The 15,157-nt window shown below is 51.1% G+C and overlaps 1 protein-coding gene across 1 annotated transcript; it reads right to left on the bottom strand.

The window, feature by feature from the left end:
- Positions 1-7,961: 7,961 nt before the first annotated feature.
- Positions 7,962-11,658, bottom strand: FEM1A (fem-1 homolog A). The gene has a single exon (XM_057710138.1). The coding sequence runs from the start codon at positions 11,537-11,539 to the stop codon at positions 9,545-9,547; it is 1,995 nt and encodes a 664-aa protein (XP_057566121.1). The 5' UTR covers positions 11,540-11,658; the 3' UTR covers positions 7,962-9,544.
- Between the last annotated feature and the right edge of the window lie 3,499 nt (positions 11,659-15,157).

Raw genomic sequence — 15,157 nt, 5'->3', positions numbered from 1 at the left:
GGAAGTTTTTAAAAAATTGTTCTCTTCCCAAGAAAAGGAATTGCCTGACCTCTCAGAGGGACCTGGCCCAATCTCTTACTTTCCCTGAGGCTCTCTGGGGTCCCTGAGACCCCTCACTGGGTGCTGTGCCCGTTCTCACCCTTTGCTGCGTCTTAGAGTACCCTTCTGTCATTTGGGACCATCATGCTCTCTGGCAGCCTCCTATGGATCCCCAAACTTTGCTTACCTGTCTAACTGTCCTCAGCATCTTTGCTGGCCATCGGCCCTCTTGTTTACTTCATTTCTTTTCTATTCCTTGAGTCCTTTATTTTTTAAATATTTATTGATTTATTGATTTTGGCTGTGCCGGGTCTTAGTTGCGGCACGCGGGATCTGGTTCCCTGACCAGAGATCCTCCGCGGCGCTGGGAGCGCGGCGTCTTACCCACTGGACCACCAGGGAAGTCAAGTCCCTCCTTGAGTCCTTTAACATTTTTCTTTAAACAGGTTTAAAAAACAACTTTCCCCGCCCCCACCCTTGGATTAGATATTGGTGATTGTTGCAAAATCTTGGGATTATACTAGTCACTAATTGTACTCTTTTAAAATGGTAAATTTTATCTCAGAAAAAGATTGTAAAAAGTATGAACTTGTCATTATTTTTAAACTTGGGTCATTTTCAGGCTTAATATCTGCATGCTCACATGTTGGGAGCAGGGGGCCTAGTGATGCTTTGTTCCTCAAGACGCATTCAAACAAATACATAACTACTTAATTTTTTAAAAGTTATGTGTGGGACTTCTCTGGTGGTCCAGTGGGTAAGACTCTGTGCTCCCATTGCAGGGGGCCCAGGTTCAATCTCTGGCTGGGGAACTAGATCCCTTATGCATGCTGCAACTAAGACCTCGCACAGCCTAAATAATAAATATTTTTTAAAAGTTCATCTGTGTATTATATGTATAAATGAGTGTGCAGGCAGGCAGTAGGTGCCTATGAGAGCTACATTGACCACTTACTGTGTGCCAGAATGGTTTTATGGATAAACTCATTTAATTCTTCATGCAATGCTGGTAGCCAGCTGCTACCATCAACCCCATTTTATAGATGAGGAAACTGAGGCTCAGGGAGGGGACTCAACATCCCATGGTCATGTGGCCTGTGCCCTAAAGCACCACGCTGCCCAATGGGCATGTTCGTTCTCAGTGAGGGAACTAGACTAAATCAGAGGATTGATTTCAAGGTGATGATCCCAGGGCAGAATCTGGAACCCCATCCCACCCCCACCAGCACATGTGTTTCATTCAATTCTATTAAACTTTTTAAAGAACCACCTTTTGGTTTCATTGGTTTTTCTCTAGTGTTTGCCTATCTATTTTATTCATTTCCATTCTTTATTCTTTGGGTTTAATTTGTGCTGATTTTTCTAGCTAACTAAGGTGAAACTTTAGATCAGGCATTGGCATGCTTTTTCTATAAAGGGCTAAACAGTAAATATTTTAGGCTTTAGGGGCCAGATGGTCTCTGTTGCAACTGCAATTCTGCCATTGCAGCATGAAAGCTGCCACAGGGAAAGCATAAGCACAGGAGTGTGGTTGTGCCAATAACACTTTATTGACAAAAATGAGGCTGGATTTGGCCCATGGGCCATAGTTGGCAGGTTCTGTTTTTCTTGTCTTCTAATGCAAGCATTTAAAGCTATGCATTGCCCTCTAAGCACTGCTTTAGCTGCACCACACATATTTTCATATGTTGTGTTGCATGCTCAGTTCAAAATACTTTCTAGTTTTCTTTGTGACCCTTTTTTTTTATAGCGAAGTGTTATGTATCTCACATAATTTATTTTTTAATTTTTTTTAAATTATTTTTATTTTTTTGGGGGTACACCAGGTTCAATCATCTGTTTTTATACACATATCCCCGTATTCCCTCCCTTCCTTGACTCCCCCCCTCCTCGAGTCCCCCCCACCCTCCCCGCCCCAGTCCTCTAAGGCATCTTCCATCCTCGAGTTGGACTCCCTTTGTTATACAACAACTTCCCACTATTTTACAGTTGGTAGTATATATATGTCTGTGCTACTCTCTCGCTACGTCTGTTTCCCCTTCACCCCCCGCCCCCTCCCATACCTCGAGTTCTCCAGTCCATTCTCTGTATCTGCATCCTTGTTCTTATCACTGAGTTCATCAGTACCATTTTTAGATTCCGTATATGTGAGTTAGCATACAATATTTGTCCTTCTCTTTCTGACTTACTTCACTCTGTATGACAGATTGTAGTTCTATCCACCTCATTACATATAGCTCCATCTCATCCCTTTTTATAGCTGAGTAATATTCCATTGTATATATATGCCATAGCTTCTGTATCCATTCATTTGTTGATGGGCATTTAGGTTGCTTCCTTGTCCTGGCTATTGTAAATAGTGCTGCAATAAACATTATGGTACAAGTTTCTTTTGGGATTATGGTTTTCTTTGGGTATATGCCCAGTAGTGGGATTACTGGATCATATGGTAGTTCTATTTGTAGTTTTTTAAGGAACCTCCAAATTGTTTTCCATAGTGGCTGTACCAACTTACAGTCCCACCAACAGTGCAGGAAAGTTCCCTTTTCTCCACACCCTCTCCAACATTTGTGGTTTCCAGACTTTGTGATGATGGCCATTCTGATTGGTGTGAGGTGATACCTCATTGTGGCTTTGACTTGCATTTCTCTGATGATTAGTGATGTTGAGCATCTTTTCAGGTGTTTGTTGGCCATCTGTATGTCTTCTTTGGAGAAATGTCTACTTAGGTCTTCTGCCCATTTGTGGATTGGGTTATTTGCTTTTTTGGTATTAAGCTTCATGAGCTGCTTGTATATTTTGGAGGTTAATCCTTTGTCCGTTGTTTCATAGGCAATTATTTCTTCCCATTCTGAGGGTTGCCTTTTAGTCTTGTTTATGGTTTCTTTTGCTGTGCAAAAGCTTTTAAGTTTCATGAGGTCCCATTTGTTGATTCTTGATTTTATTTCCATGATTCTAGGAGGTGGGTCAAAAAGGATGTTGCTTTGATGGATGTCATAGAGTGTTCTGCCTATGTTTTCCTCTAGGAGTTTTATAGTGTCTGGCCTTACATGTAGGTCTTTAATCCATTTGGAGTTTATTTTTGTGTATAGTGTTAGGAAGTGTTCTAAGTTCATTCTTTTACATGTTGCTGTCCAATTTTCCCAGCACCACTTCTTGAAGAGGCTGTCTTTTTTCCATTGTATACTCGTGCCTCCTTTGTCAAAGATAAGGTGCCCATATGTGTTTGGGCTTACTTGTGAGTTCTCTATTCTATTCCATTGATCTTCCTTTCTATTTTTGTGCCAGTACCATACTGTCTTGATCACTATGGCCTTGTAGTATAGTTTGAAGTCAGGAAGCCTGATTCCACCAACTCCATTTTTCCTTCGCAAGATTGCTTTGGCTATTCGGGGTCTTTTGTGTTTCCATACAAATCGTAAGATTTCTTGCTCTAGTTCTGTGAAAAATGCCATTGGTAATCTGATCGGGATTGCATTGAATCTGTAAATTGCTTTGGGTAGTACAGACATTTTCACGATGTTGATTCTTCCAATCCAGGAACATGGTATGTCCCTCCATCTGTTTGTGTCGTCTTTGATTTCTTTCAGCAATGTCTTAAAAGTTTTCTGCATACAGATCTTTTGCCTCCTTAGGCAGGTTTATTCCTAGGTATTTTATTCTTTTTGTTGCAATGGTGAATTGGAGAGTTTCCTTAATTTCTCTTTCTGCTCTTCTGTTGTTAGTGTATAGGAATGCAAGAGATTTCTGTGCATTAATTTTGTATCCTGCTACTTTACTAAACTCATCAATTAGTGCTAGCAGTTTTCTGGTAGAGTCTTTAGGGTTTTCTATGTATAATATCATGTCATCTGCAAAGAGTGACAATTTTACTTCTTCTTTTCCAATTTGTCTTCCTTTTATTTCTTTTTCTTCTCTGATTGCTGTGGCTAAAACTTCCAAAACTATGTTGAATAATAGTGGTGAGAGTGGACACCCTTGTCTTGTTCCTGTTCTTAGAGGGAATTCTTCCAGTTTTTCCCCATTGAGAACGATGTTGGCTTTTGGTTTTTCATATATGGCTTTTATTATGTTGAGGTAATTTCCTTCTATGCCCATTTTCTGGAGAGCTTTTATCATAAATGGATGTTGAACTTTGTCAAAAGCTTTTTCTGCATCTATTGAGATGATCATATGGTTTTTATCTTTCAAGTTGTTGATATGATGTATCACGTTGATTGATTTGCGTATATTGAAGAATCCTTGCATCCCAGGGATAAACCCCACTTGATCATGGTGTATGATTTTTTTAATCACATAATTTATTGAATACTGGACTTAAGGTGAGAACAGTTGTTGTATGGGTACAGAATAGTTGTAAATGTGTGAAGTGTTTACCCTTGTGATCTGTGGCTGACCGGGGGCTGTGGTTCGCTGTCCCTACTCAGCATCACAGGAGAGTATTGCATCACTTACTAGTAGCCCAGGGAGATATCAAAATTCAAAATTCCAAGTATGTTTCAACTGAATGTGTATCACTTTCTCATCATTGTAAAATTGAAAAGTCAAATCATCATGAGTTGCAGATCATCTGGTGTTTTAACTTTTACCTTTAGGTCTTTGATTCCTTTTTGAGTTAATTTTTATATATGGTGTGAGGTAAGGGTGTGACCTCTTCTTTGACTGAAGCTGAGTCACAGCTGCCTACCTCACCAGATCACTCACCTGTGTTACCTGCCTGCCCCGAGTGATGGCTGAGTTTAAGGCCCTTTAGAAGTCAATGCTAAGCCACTTCAGCAACTCAAAGGCCTACCTTCCCTGGGACTGAAAGTCTTCTATTAATCAACACAAACTGATTGAGCTCCTACTACATGTCAGGTATTTTTCCTAGGTAACAGCTATACAATGTGTTCACCTAGTGGGGTTCCCAGTAGGCCCTAGAGTCACCCTGAGTCAGGAACTCTGCTCCATTTCTCCACAGCCCATTAAACAGCCCCACCATCCATTTACTTACTGGCTGTGGACGAAAAACCTAGGAGTCATCTTAGACTTCTCTCCTCCCCCACACCAATTCATCAAGTCTTACCGGCCCTACTCCCAAGTAGATCTGAAATCTGTTCACTTCTCTCCATCCCACGGTCTCCCTCCAATCTGTTCCTCCAGCTGTAGCCAGTGATCTGAAGGCTTAAATCAGGCCATGTCTCTCCTTGGCATGAATCTCTGGCATGGCTGCCCATAGCCTTGAGGGCAAAACCCAAACTGTTCTTTAAGGCCTTGAGGCCCTGCACATCTGCCTGTGTCCTCCAGCACCTCCTGCACTCCTCTTACCCACTCTGATCCAGCCACACAGGGCTCCTCGCTCCTCTTTGAACAAGTCACATGAGTTTATTCATTCAACAAATGCTTAATGAACTGCTGTGAATCAGGCCCTCTTCTAGGTGCTGAGGACACAGCAAGGAACGAGCTTGAATAGCTGACATTCTAAGGAAGGGATATGATGAAAAAACAAGGAAGCAAACAAACAAAAGATGATGACAGGCGTTAAGGTTTTAAGGATTAAGAAGGAAGTACAGAGGAGGATTGGTGGAGGCTGTCTGGGGCTGCATTTTTAATGATGATCTGGGAGGGCTTCACTGAGGAGGTGACATCCAATCAAGACCACTGCCTGATGGGGTTTTAATAGAAGACATCAGGACTCAGGGCAGGGGGAGAGGGTCACACTGGGGGATCTCAAATGTCCCGTCCAATGTTGAGAGTCACTGTCTCTTTTGCAACCTACTAGAAACACAGGTGCTGGGGTCAGGGGAGGGAACGCTTCTCCTCCCCACCCCTTGCAGGAGGGGTGGTGCTGCCAGCATCTGGGCTGGGTCTTGCCTAACACATGTTGTGGCAACTACTGGGTGGAACCACCCTTCATCCAGTCCTAACTGAATCTCCCGAAGGAATCCATGCCGCCACCCCAACCTTCCTCCAGGGACACAGTTAGTGCCCTGCAGTGCCAGCCAAGTGCCACCCTCCCAGGGGCCTGGTCATCTCGCCTTTCAGGCCTGTGATGTGAGTCCCTGAGCGGTGCTATCTTTAACTTCGGGCCGGGACGCTCTGCTCTCTGTAAACACTGCTCAGATGACAGTCCTGGAATCCCATTGGGGGCAGCGGGCTCCGTGAATTGCAAAGCCATCAGGGCGGCTCCCAAGATGTTAGAGGGGGACCGGGATCCCCCGAGGCAAGGGGCTTTCGTTCACTCACTCACCACGTGGGTCACTCACTGGGGACCAACAAAGACCCTTCCAGGGCTCAGGAAGTTAAGAAAGGCATTAATCAAGTAGACAAGCCCGAGTAGAAAGAACTTCAGGCTCTGATTTCAGTTTTGCGGAGGCAGGATGTGGGGTGAGGAGTGACCGTGAGTAGAGGCAGTGGCTCCCACTGGTGGGACAGGCTGTATGCTTTCTGATAGCCTCAACCTTGGGTGTCAGCCTTGACCCTGGTGAGCTCAGGCAAACCCCCCTCCCTCTGAGTCTTGGTCTGCTCATCTACCGGCAAGGTGGGTCATCATCCCGGCTGTGTGGCCTTAGGCAGGCCACTTGACCTCTCTGAGTCTGTCTCATCACTGATAACTTGCAGGTAATCACTGACCCAGGTTGAGACAGCAAGCACAACCCATTCCTGGGCTACTATGACTGGTCCAATCCCAGTGGACATCAGGACTTTGGCTGACATGTGGCATTCTGCTGGCTGCCACGTCGGACCCGGGAGGAACCAGGTCATTCCTAAGTTCTGAGCTGCTGGATCAACCCTCACTGGAAACCTGCTTGAGCTTTGTTTTAACATGGCTTTCCCTGGAGAGTCTCGGCCTAAAGTCACAATTCTCAGGTGTGAGCTTTTAAAGAAAGCATTTGGCCCAGGTCGGTTTCCCTCTTTGGTGATTCCCAACAAATACAATCTCTTAATAGCTTCAGTTTCCCCCATTTGCAAGACAGGAACAATGGTACTCATTTTCCAGGGCTGTTGTGAGCGGTACACGAGGCGGCCCACCTAAGCACACAGAACGGTGCCCGCCATCCAGTCAGGGCTCAGTAAATGCCGACGGTGTGTCTCTTGGGAGGCCACTGAGAGCATCTCCTGACTCAAAATCCACTCCATCAGGGCGACAACTGTATATTCACATCATAGCTGAGGGGGTGTTAGCTGGTAAGGGTTGTTGGGCCCTAGTGAAACCAGGAGTCAGAGGATCCTCCGACCCAGTTCTCTACTGGAAGCAAAAAGTCACCAGAGCATGGTCTCGCCACTGTCCCAGGAAGTGAGGACACGGGGAGATGACTAGCCTCAGGTATAGCTGGCTCCATCCTGCACCCTGCCTGGCACACAGCGGGGAGATACTCGATGACCCACTACCGGGGCAGTGCTGTTGGGGAGGGGGGTTGACTGTGTGAACGTGGAAAAACAAAGCAAAACAGAATTTAACCAGCGAGATGGCAGGACAAAGGGAAGGAGTGGGATGGACTTTTCTCCTAAGCCAGAACCGGCCCCAGGAGACACACCAAGTTCACGCACAGGCCTCTTGGGCTAGAGGGTCCATGTGCTCCATCACAGGGTCTTGGTGAAGCAGGGCTGAATTAGGGGCCTTCCTGTTTCCTTAGCCCTTCTTGAAGGTCAAGCCATCCTCTTTTCTGTGGCAATCCTCCTGCAAAGCAGAGCTTACGACGAAGTCAGTGGTTTTGATCCCCGCCCACTGCAGTAATACATCTTCCTAACGAACTCTCACACCAAGCCCCAGGACAGAAACAGAAACTCGGGCGGGAGCAGTGATCCTTTAAGTGGACCTTTTACACCCAACAGCACCCTCTACCCGCCTTCTCCCCAACCCACCCAGCACGGGGCTGCTAGGCGGCCCTCTCCCCGTGTCATCTTTTTAATAACATCGGCAAGAGACTCGCAACTGACAGTGCCGTGTTTCTTTATTCCGGGCTTTGGGAGGGACAGTGACGGTGTTTCCCGCCTTGATGGAAGGCAAAACCTGGTCTTGTAAAAAATGTCCTAACTAACACTGCAAATCCAATCGAGACCCAGGTCCCTCAGTGGGGCGGGACATCCAGGGACCTGCTGTGCCTTCTGGAGGCTTCCGTGTAGCTGCCCTGCCACAAGGCTGTGGGAGAGGCGCGGAGTGGGGGCGGCCACTCCCGCCCCTTCTGCTCTCCCAACAGGACACTCCCCTGCTGGCGGCCTGGGCGGATGGAGGATGCCACCGAGAGAATCTCGCTGGGGCGGGTTCTCTGCCAGGAGCTCTTGACCCCCCCAGGGATGGGAGACCAAGACTCTGTACCACCTTAGTTGGCAACCCGTTCCCGACATCCACCGTCTTATCTACCCGACTCAGTGGGTTGACAGTGTACTTAGTATTGTCTCAGGGTCACCCGGATTCAGGTGCCCAAGCAGCTGAAGAATGGCTATAGCCACTCGGGATGCTCGCCACACACCTGTGCCCTCGGGCGTGACTTGTGAGGCGGAAGCAGCCTGCAATTTTAACTCAGAAATTGTGAAAACCAAAGCCCAAACCAACCACACTAGCTCTTGCTGGGTGGGAAGCGGCTGGCCAGCCCGGCTCCTTCGGTGTTTGGCCAGCTCCCCGTTTGGAAAATTACTTCTCCTTCTAGTGAGATCCGGAAGTGGGGCGGCCCAAGTAAAAGCCGAACGAGCCAAGTGTTCAGAAAGGTACCGTCACCCTCATTTTCGGGACCGATAATCCGGCTGGCGCCCTCCTCCCTCAACTCTTCACACAATAAAGCTCATTCCTGCCGGCCGTGGCCGTCTCGGGCACCACAAAACCCTCGCTGCATGAAATAAACTTAGCGAGCCCGGCAAACCAAAATCTTAAAAAAAAAAAAAAAAAAAAAGTATATGGCAGCAAAACCTCAGGACTCCTGCGCCACACCCGTAACCTGCCCGCTTAGTAAAGAAACAGAACACCAAACCACAAAAGCCACGCGAAGGGCAGGCCGCCCCGGGCAGAGAGCCCGACCCACAGCAGGGCGGAGGGAGCAGGTGCGAATGTACTGGAAAAAGCGGGTCTCCCACTTTCCCCCCTCGGGGCCCCCAGTGCTAACCGTGCACTGGGCGGCTGGGTTTGTCCGGCCACCTTAGGGGCAGAGGGCGATCCAACTCTCAGCTTCTTGAGTTCCTAGCAGGGGAGCAAGGTGATGGCTTCGAGGCCTGTGCCTCGGGGTCAGAAGGGAAGACCCTCTGAAACCCGGGCGGCGGGACGTGTGGGAGGTTGAGCATCTTCTCCGGATGAGGATGGGTGCGCGGGGTCCTGGAGAAAGTCCATTCTCCGAGCGGGTGATCGTGAAGGCTTGTAGCACCGACAGCCTGCGGACTCCCTTCCCCTCTCCCTGAGGAGGCGAGGGGGCCTGGGAGGCGGGAGAGCCCTTCCCCCCACTCCAGCCACAGGAAGTGCTCCCCGGCGAGGGCGGGGACAGGTGCGGGCCCCGCCCCACCCGGGCTCTCCGCTCCGACCCCTGTCAGGTGTAGCTCAGTGCAGCTCGATGAAAGCCTCCAGCTCCTCGGGGATGAAGCCCTTGTAGGGGATCTTGTTCTTGTCCAGGGCGCGGGCCGCAAGGCACTGCAGGGTCACGTAGTTGAAGGGCTGAATGGTGCTCTTGGCCAGCAGCTTCTCGTCCAGCAGCTCGTAGGCCGTCTTCTTGAAGGCGTTGGTGGCGTCCATGTGGGCCCCCGCCTCGATCAGGGCGTTCATGATCCCTGGGCAGTTGTTCTGCGCCGCGATGTGCAGCGGCGTGTTGTTGTCAAAGTCCCGGCTGTCTGGGTCGGCCCCACAGTCGAGCAGCACCTTGACCACCTGGAGGGAGGGGAATCTGCCCACTGGGTAGCGGCCCACGTTCGTGGTCTCTGCGTCCACGGCCATGTGCAGAGGGGTGAAGCCGTTCTTGCCACGGGGGGCGCACTTGAGCAGCCGGTAGACCGTCTGGTGCTTCAGGTGCTCCTGGTCGGGCGTGCACTCCACTTTCTCCAGCAGGTAGAGCAGGTGGAGGATGATGGCCAGGGCCTTGGTGAACTGGGCCGAGTCCCCGGGCTCCTTGGGCAGCTGCAGGGCCCGCTCCACTTCCCGGACCCCTTTGCACAGCACCCCCATGAGGTCTGCAAAGCCAATGGGCGTGCCCAGGCTGCCCTTGGCCGAGCGGTCCTGGAGCACGTACGAGAAGAGTTCGGCAAAGGAGAGGAAGCTGCTGGCGGTCATGGGGCTCAGCGGCTCCAGGTTGTTCTGCTGCATGTCCAGGGCGTACTTCCACAAGCGGATGCAGCGCTCAAAGTTGCCCGAGTCGGCGTACACCGCGCCCCGGTACCGGATGTAGTAGGACGTGTCCGGGTGGGAGGGACCCAGGATGCGCTCCCGGATCAACAAGGCCTGCATGCGCATCTCGTCCGGGTCGGTGATGAGCGCCTCCAGTTCCTCGGCGGTGTTCACCTCCCTGGAATAGTCATAGGCGAGGACCAGCTGCGGGGGCTCGGGTTTGGGCAGATACGCGCCCCCCTGGTGACGCAGCTCCATGGCCCGCCTCCAGTGCTTCAGGGCCCCGAGCAGATCCCGCTTCTTATCCACGTAGGTGGCTCCCAGCAGCTCCAGGGCTTCCACGGCGGCTTCCCGGCTGGTAGGGCAGCAGCTCTCGTAAGATTCACCGCTCAGGGATTCCTCCGGGGAGGAGCTGCCGCAGCGGGCGCCCTGGGGCTGCGCGTACGCGGGGCTGGCGGAGGGGCCCTCTCGGGCCAGCCCTGGCCGCGCCTCCTCCCCAGCGGGCTGCTCCTGGATGAGATACTCCACGATGTTGGTGTGGCCCGTCACGCTGGCCGCCAGCAGCGGGGTCATGCCGTAGCCATCCCGTTCCATGCGGGCGTTGCACCCGAGCAGCAGCTGCAGGATCTCCAGGCTGCCGGACTCGGCGCAGTCGTGCAGGGCCGTGTTGCCCTTGGCGCTGCGCCGGTTCACCTGGGCGCCCTGCTCCAGCAGGTAGCGGGCGATCTCGCGGTGGCCCTTGTAACAGGAGATCATGAGGCACGTGTGCCCGTGCCGGTTGGCCACCTCCAGGTCGGCCTGGTGCTCGCCCACCAAGTAGCGCACCACCTCCAGGTGCCCGTCGAAGCAGGCGGCGCGCAGGGGCGTCGAGTTGGTGCGCGTGGTGCGGTTCACCGAGGCCCCGCGGCGCAGCAGGCTCCGCACCACGTCCAGGTGGCCGGCGGCCGAGGCGGCCCACAGCGGCGGCGCGCCCTCGATGGTCTCGCCATCGAAGTGCACGGAGCCGCCCGCCTCCACGCTCGCGCCGCACCGGTCCACCAGGTACTCGACCACGTCCAGGTGGCCGTAACGGGCGGCGATGAGCAGTGGCGTCCCCCCGCTGGCCACCTCGCCCGTCAGCTCTTCCAGCTCCTCCCGGCTCCGGCCGCCGAGCAGCTTCTGAAGCAGCTGCAGCTTGCCGTCGCGGGCGGCGTTGTACACGGCGGTGTGGAGGTCCATGGTCCGGGCCTCCGCCAGGCCATGGGCCGGCCGCCGGGGGACGGGGGGACGGGGGGACGGCGGACTAGCGCCAGGAGGCGCAGGCTGCAACCTTCACCGCCTCCCCCGCCGCCATCTTAGGGGCGTCTGGGGCGGAACAAAATGGCTGCCGCGACCTGGTTCCGTTGGCGAATGGAAGCGTGCAGGGAAATGTAGTTCTCTGAGCCGGCACACTCCATGGGACAGAAGAGGAACCGTAAGGTGTTAAAACTACACCTCCCAGAAGGCCGCGGGGCCAGCCGCGGCGAGGTGAGAGCACGGTGCATGACGGGAATGGCAGTTCCAACCACAGCCAATGGTGGCGGAAACTGGCCGCTCGAGGACTACGACTCCCGTCATGCAATGCCATTGCAATAGTTTGCGGGACCCGGGGACGTTTGGCTACGTACTTCCCGTGGCTGTCACCGTGCCTGAGCCGACAGGAAACGCAGACGCGGGCCAGAGGACTACGTTCCACGAAAGGCAGGGCGAGCGACTCGCAGCCAACCGGGAGCGAGAACGAAGACGAAGCCAGGCGAGTGGTCCGATCGGGCTTCGCGAGGTTGAGTCGCTCACCGGCAGGGGACGCTCGGGAGAGACAGGGAAGCGGGGCGCGGTGAGGACTCCCGAGGAGCCGGGAGTGCAGGTAGCCCTAAGGGTCAGGGTCCGGCGCCCGTCCGCCTCTCGTTCATTGGTTCATTCATTCACACACACGCTCGTGTATTTGTTTACTCACTCATTAATACCCTATTAAAAATGTAGTTTTTCTTCCTTCGGCCCTCAGCATCCTCAATACAAAATCTAAATTACTTTGCCTCAGCCCTTGGTCGTCTGGCGGGAGAACTTCTCCGGCATCCTTGTGAGTAAACCCCTGGGGTGGGGGGCTTTGAGACCCTCGGTTGCTTGCTCAAGGGCACCGGGCAAGGACATGGCCGGGTGGGGATGCGAACCCAGGCAGAAGTGGCTGCGGAATTTGCAGGGCCTGGTGGAAAAGGAAAATGGGGTAGCCCCTGGTCCGAAAGTGACGAAGGATTTCCCAGCAAGGCAGCGTGGAGCGCTTCTGATCGTGGGGTCCCGGGTGACTGCACACGTGGACACCCCGGTGAAGCCTGAACCCCACTTCCAAAGTCAGACCCTTACCCCCAGCACTCTCTCGCCTCCCCTTTGCTGCTGCCTGTCCCAGGGTTATTGGGGATTACAGGAACGGTGAAAGAGGTGGCTGTGTCCAGGAATGTTCGAGAAATGCATGGTGTTTTCTACACCTCCTGACTTTTGGTGTGTGCTCTTCCCTCTGCTTGGAACACTGTTCCCTACCTTCTTCACTTGGCTACCTCTTGGGCCTTCTCCAGGTCTCAGCTGAGACTTCAGGTTCTTCCTGGATGATTCCTTGACCTGGCACTTACTGGGTGCCCTCCCTGGCACCGTTGATGTTCTGCTTCCTGAATCTTAGAGAAACATTCTGTTTTAGTCAGTTCAGGGTGTTGTAACAAATACCACGGGCTGTGGTTATATTATTATTTTTTTAAATAATTATTAATTTTTACTGTTTCATCATAGACATTCTTTTTTTTAGTAAATTTATTTTATTTAGTTATTTATTTTGGGGGTCTGCATTGGGTCTTCATTGCTGCATGCGGGCTTTCTTTAGTTGTGGTGAGCAGGGGCTACTCTTCCTTGCAGTGCACGGGCTTCTCATTGCGGTGGCTTCTCTTGTTGCGGAGCATGGGCTCTAGGCACGCGAGATTCAGCAGTTGTGGCACTGGGGCTTAGTAGTTGTGGCTCGCAGGCTCTAGAGCACAGGTTCTGTAGTCGTGGTGCACAGGCTTAGTTGCTCCACGGCATGTGGGATCTTCCCAGACCAGGGATTGAACCCGTGTCCCCTGCACTGGCAAGCAGATTCTTAACCACTGTGCCGCCAGGGAAGTCTCTGGGTGGCTACGTTAGTCAGGATTCTCTAGAGAACCAGAACCCGATAGGAGATATGTATGTGTTACCAAACTCAGGTTCAACTGCTCGCTGCTGAAAAGCCAATAGTCAAGTGTCAAGTGTCAGTAGAAAGGAAAGATGCTTTATTCAGAAAAGCCAGCAATCTGGGGAGAAGGTAGACTCACGTCCAGAGACGAACTCTGAAGATTCTGCTCAGCCATGACAATTTTTAAAGGGAAAAAGGGGGAAATCTCAGCTAATCATATGGTAGGAGCTCACATTCTTAGCCCTTTGTCCATTGTGTGCGGACTGCTGACTTCTCTTGATCTTCCTTTGGATGCTGTCTTGCCCGCCTGGTCTTCCTGCAGATTTGCTGTGGTAAAGCCCGGGGGTAGAGAGTCATTTGTTAATCCTTCATTCTTACTCTTTTCAATCCAGGAAAGGAATCAACAAGTTAGACAAGGCATTGTGTACATTCAGTAGAGCAAAAATCAGGAGTTAGGTTAAATGTTACCTAGTAATCTCATTTTTATAATTAAGGTTTAAGGAGAACAGAAATAGACAAACATGAAAGGGGCAAAAGAGCTGCTTACAAATCCCCACTTGTCGGACATCATTCCATTTCTGTGGGATTAGGGGCGAAGGTCTGTCTTCTGTAACTTCATGCTGACACAGGGTGCTGTGTTTTCTGAGTGGAAGAATCTCTCTCTTTTTTTTTTTTGGCTATGTTGGGTCTTCACTGCTGCGCGCAGGCTTCTCAAGTTGTGGCAAGCAGGAGCTACTCTTTGTTGCGGTGTGCAGGCTTCTCATTGCAGTGGCTTCTCTTGTGGAACACAGGCTCTAGGTGTCCAGGCTTCAGTAGTTATGGCACACAGCCTCCATAGTTGTGGCTCGCGGGCTCTCGAGCACAGGCTCAGTAGTTGTGGCACACAGACTTAGTTGCTCCACAGCATGTGGGATCTTCCCGGACCAGGGATCCAACCCGTGTCCCCTGCCTTGGCAGGTGGATTCTCAACCACTGCGCCACCAGGGAAGTTCCTGTAGCATCTCTTTGCTGACAATTTTAGTTCCCTGCTTACATATATGGGCAGAGCAAGCTATAATTATTCTCATGCCCACCAAGATATATATTATTGTGAGCAATAGCATTGATCCCATTCTTTCATCAGACACTGAGTCTGTGACTCTAGTGTCCTAATCATTAACTGCTCGAGCCTGCTCTTTTGTGACTCAGGGAGGCCTGGGAGACTTCAGCTTTTCTACAAACAAGAGGCGGGGAACATAAAGGGGCCTTTGTGTTTGGGGAGGGCCCTGCAGGGTTCTGCTCAGTTCCATATATATATATATATATATATATATATATATATATATATATATATATATTAGGAATTAACTCGTGTGATTATGGAGTCTGAAAAGTTCTGTGATCTGCCATCTGTAAGCTGGAGAACAAGCAAAGCTGGTGGTGTCATTCAGTCCAAGTCTGAAGGCCTGAGAACCAGGAGCTCTGATGTCCGAGGGGAGGAAATATTCACGTCCCATCTCACGAAGAAAGAGAATTCAGCCTTCCTCCACCTTTTTGTTCTATTCGGTCCCTCCATGGATTGGATAACACCCACATTGGTGAAGGTGATCTTCTTTTTCTTAGTCCACCAAATGAAATGCTAACCTCTT

The sequence above is a fragment of the Hippopotamus amphibius genome, chromosome 15 (assembly GCF_030028045.1).
Source record: "Hippopotamus amphibius kiboko isolate mHipAmp2 chromosome 15, mHipAmp2.hap2, whole genome shotgun sequence".
NCBI lineage: Eukaryota > Metazoa > Chordata > Mammalia > Artiodactyla > Hippopotamidae > Hippopotamus > Hippopotamus amphibius.
Note: the sequence above shows the minus strand (reverse complement) of the source record. Positions and strands in the feature narration are given on the sequence as shown.

Excerpts from the sequence above, each read along its gene's own strand:
- FEM1A (XM_057710138.1), bottom strand. The coding sequence starts at position 11,539 with ATGGACCTCCACACCGCCGTGTACAACGCCGCCCGCGACGGCAAGCTG.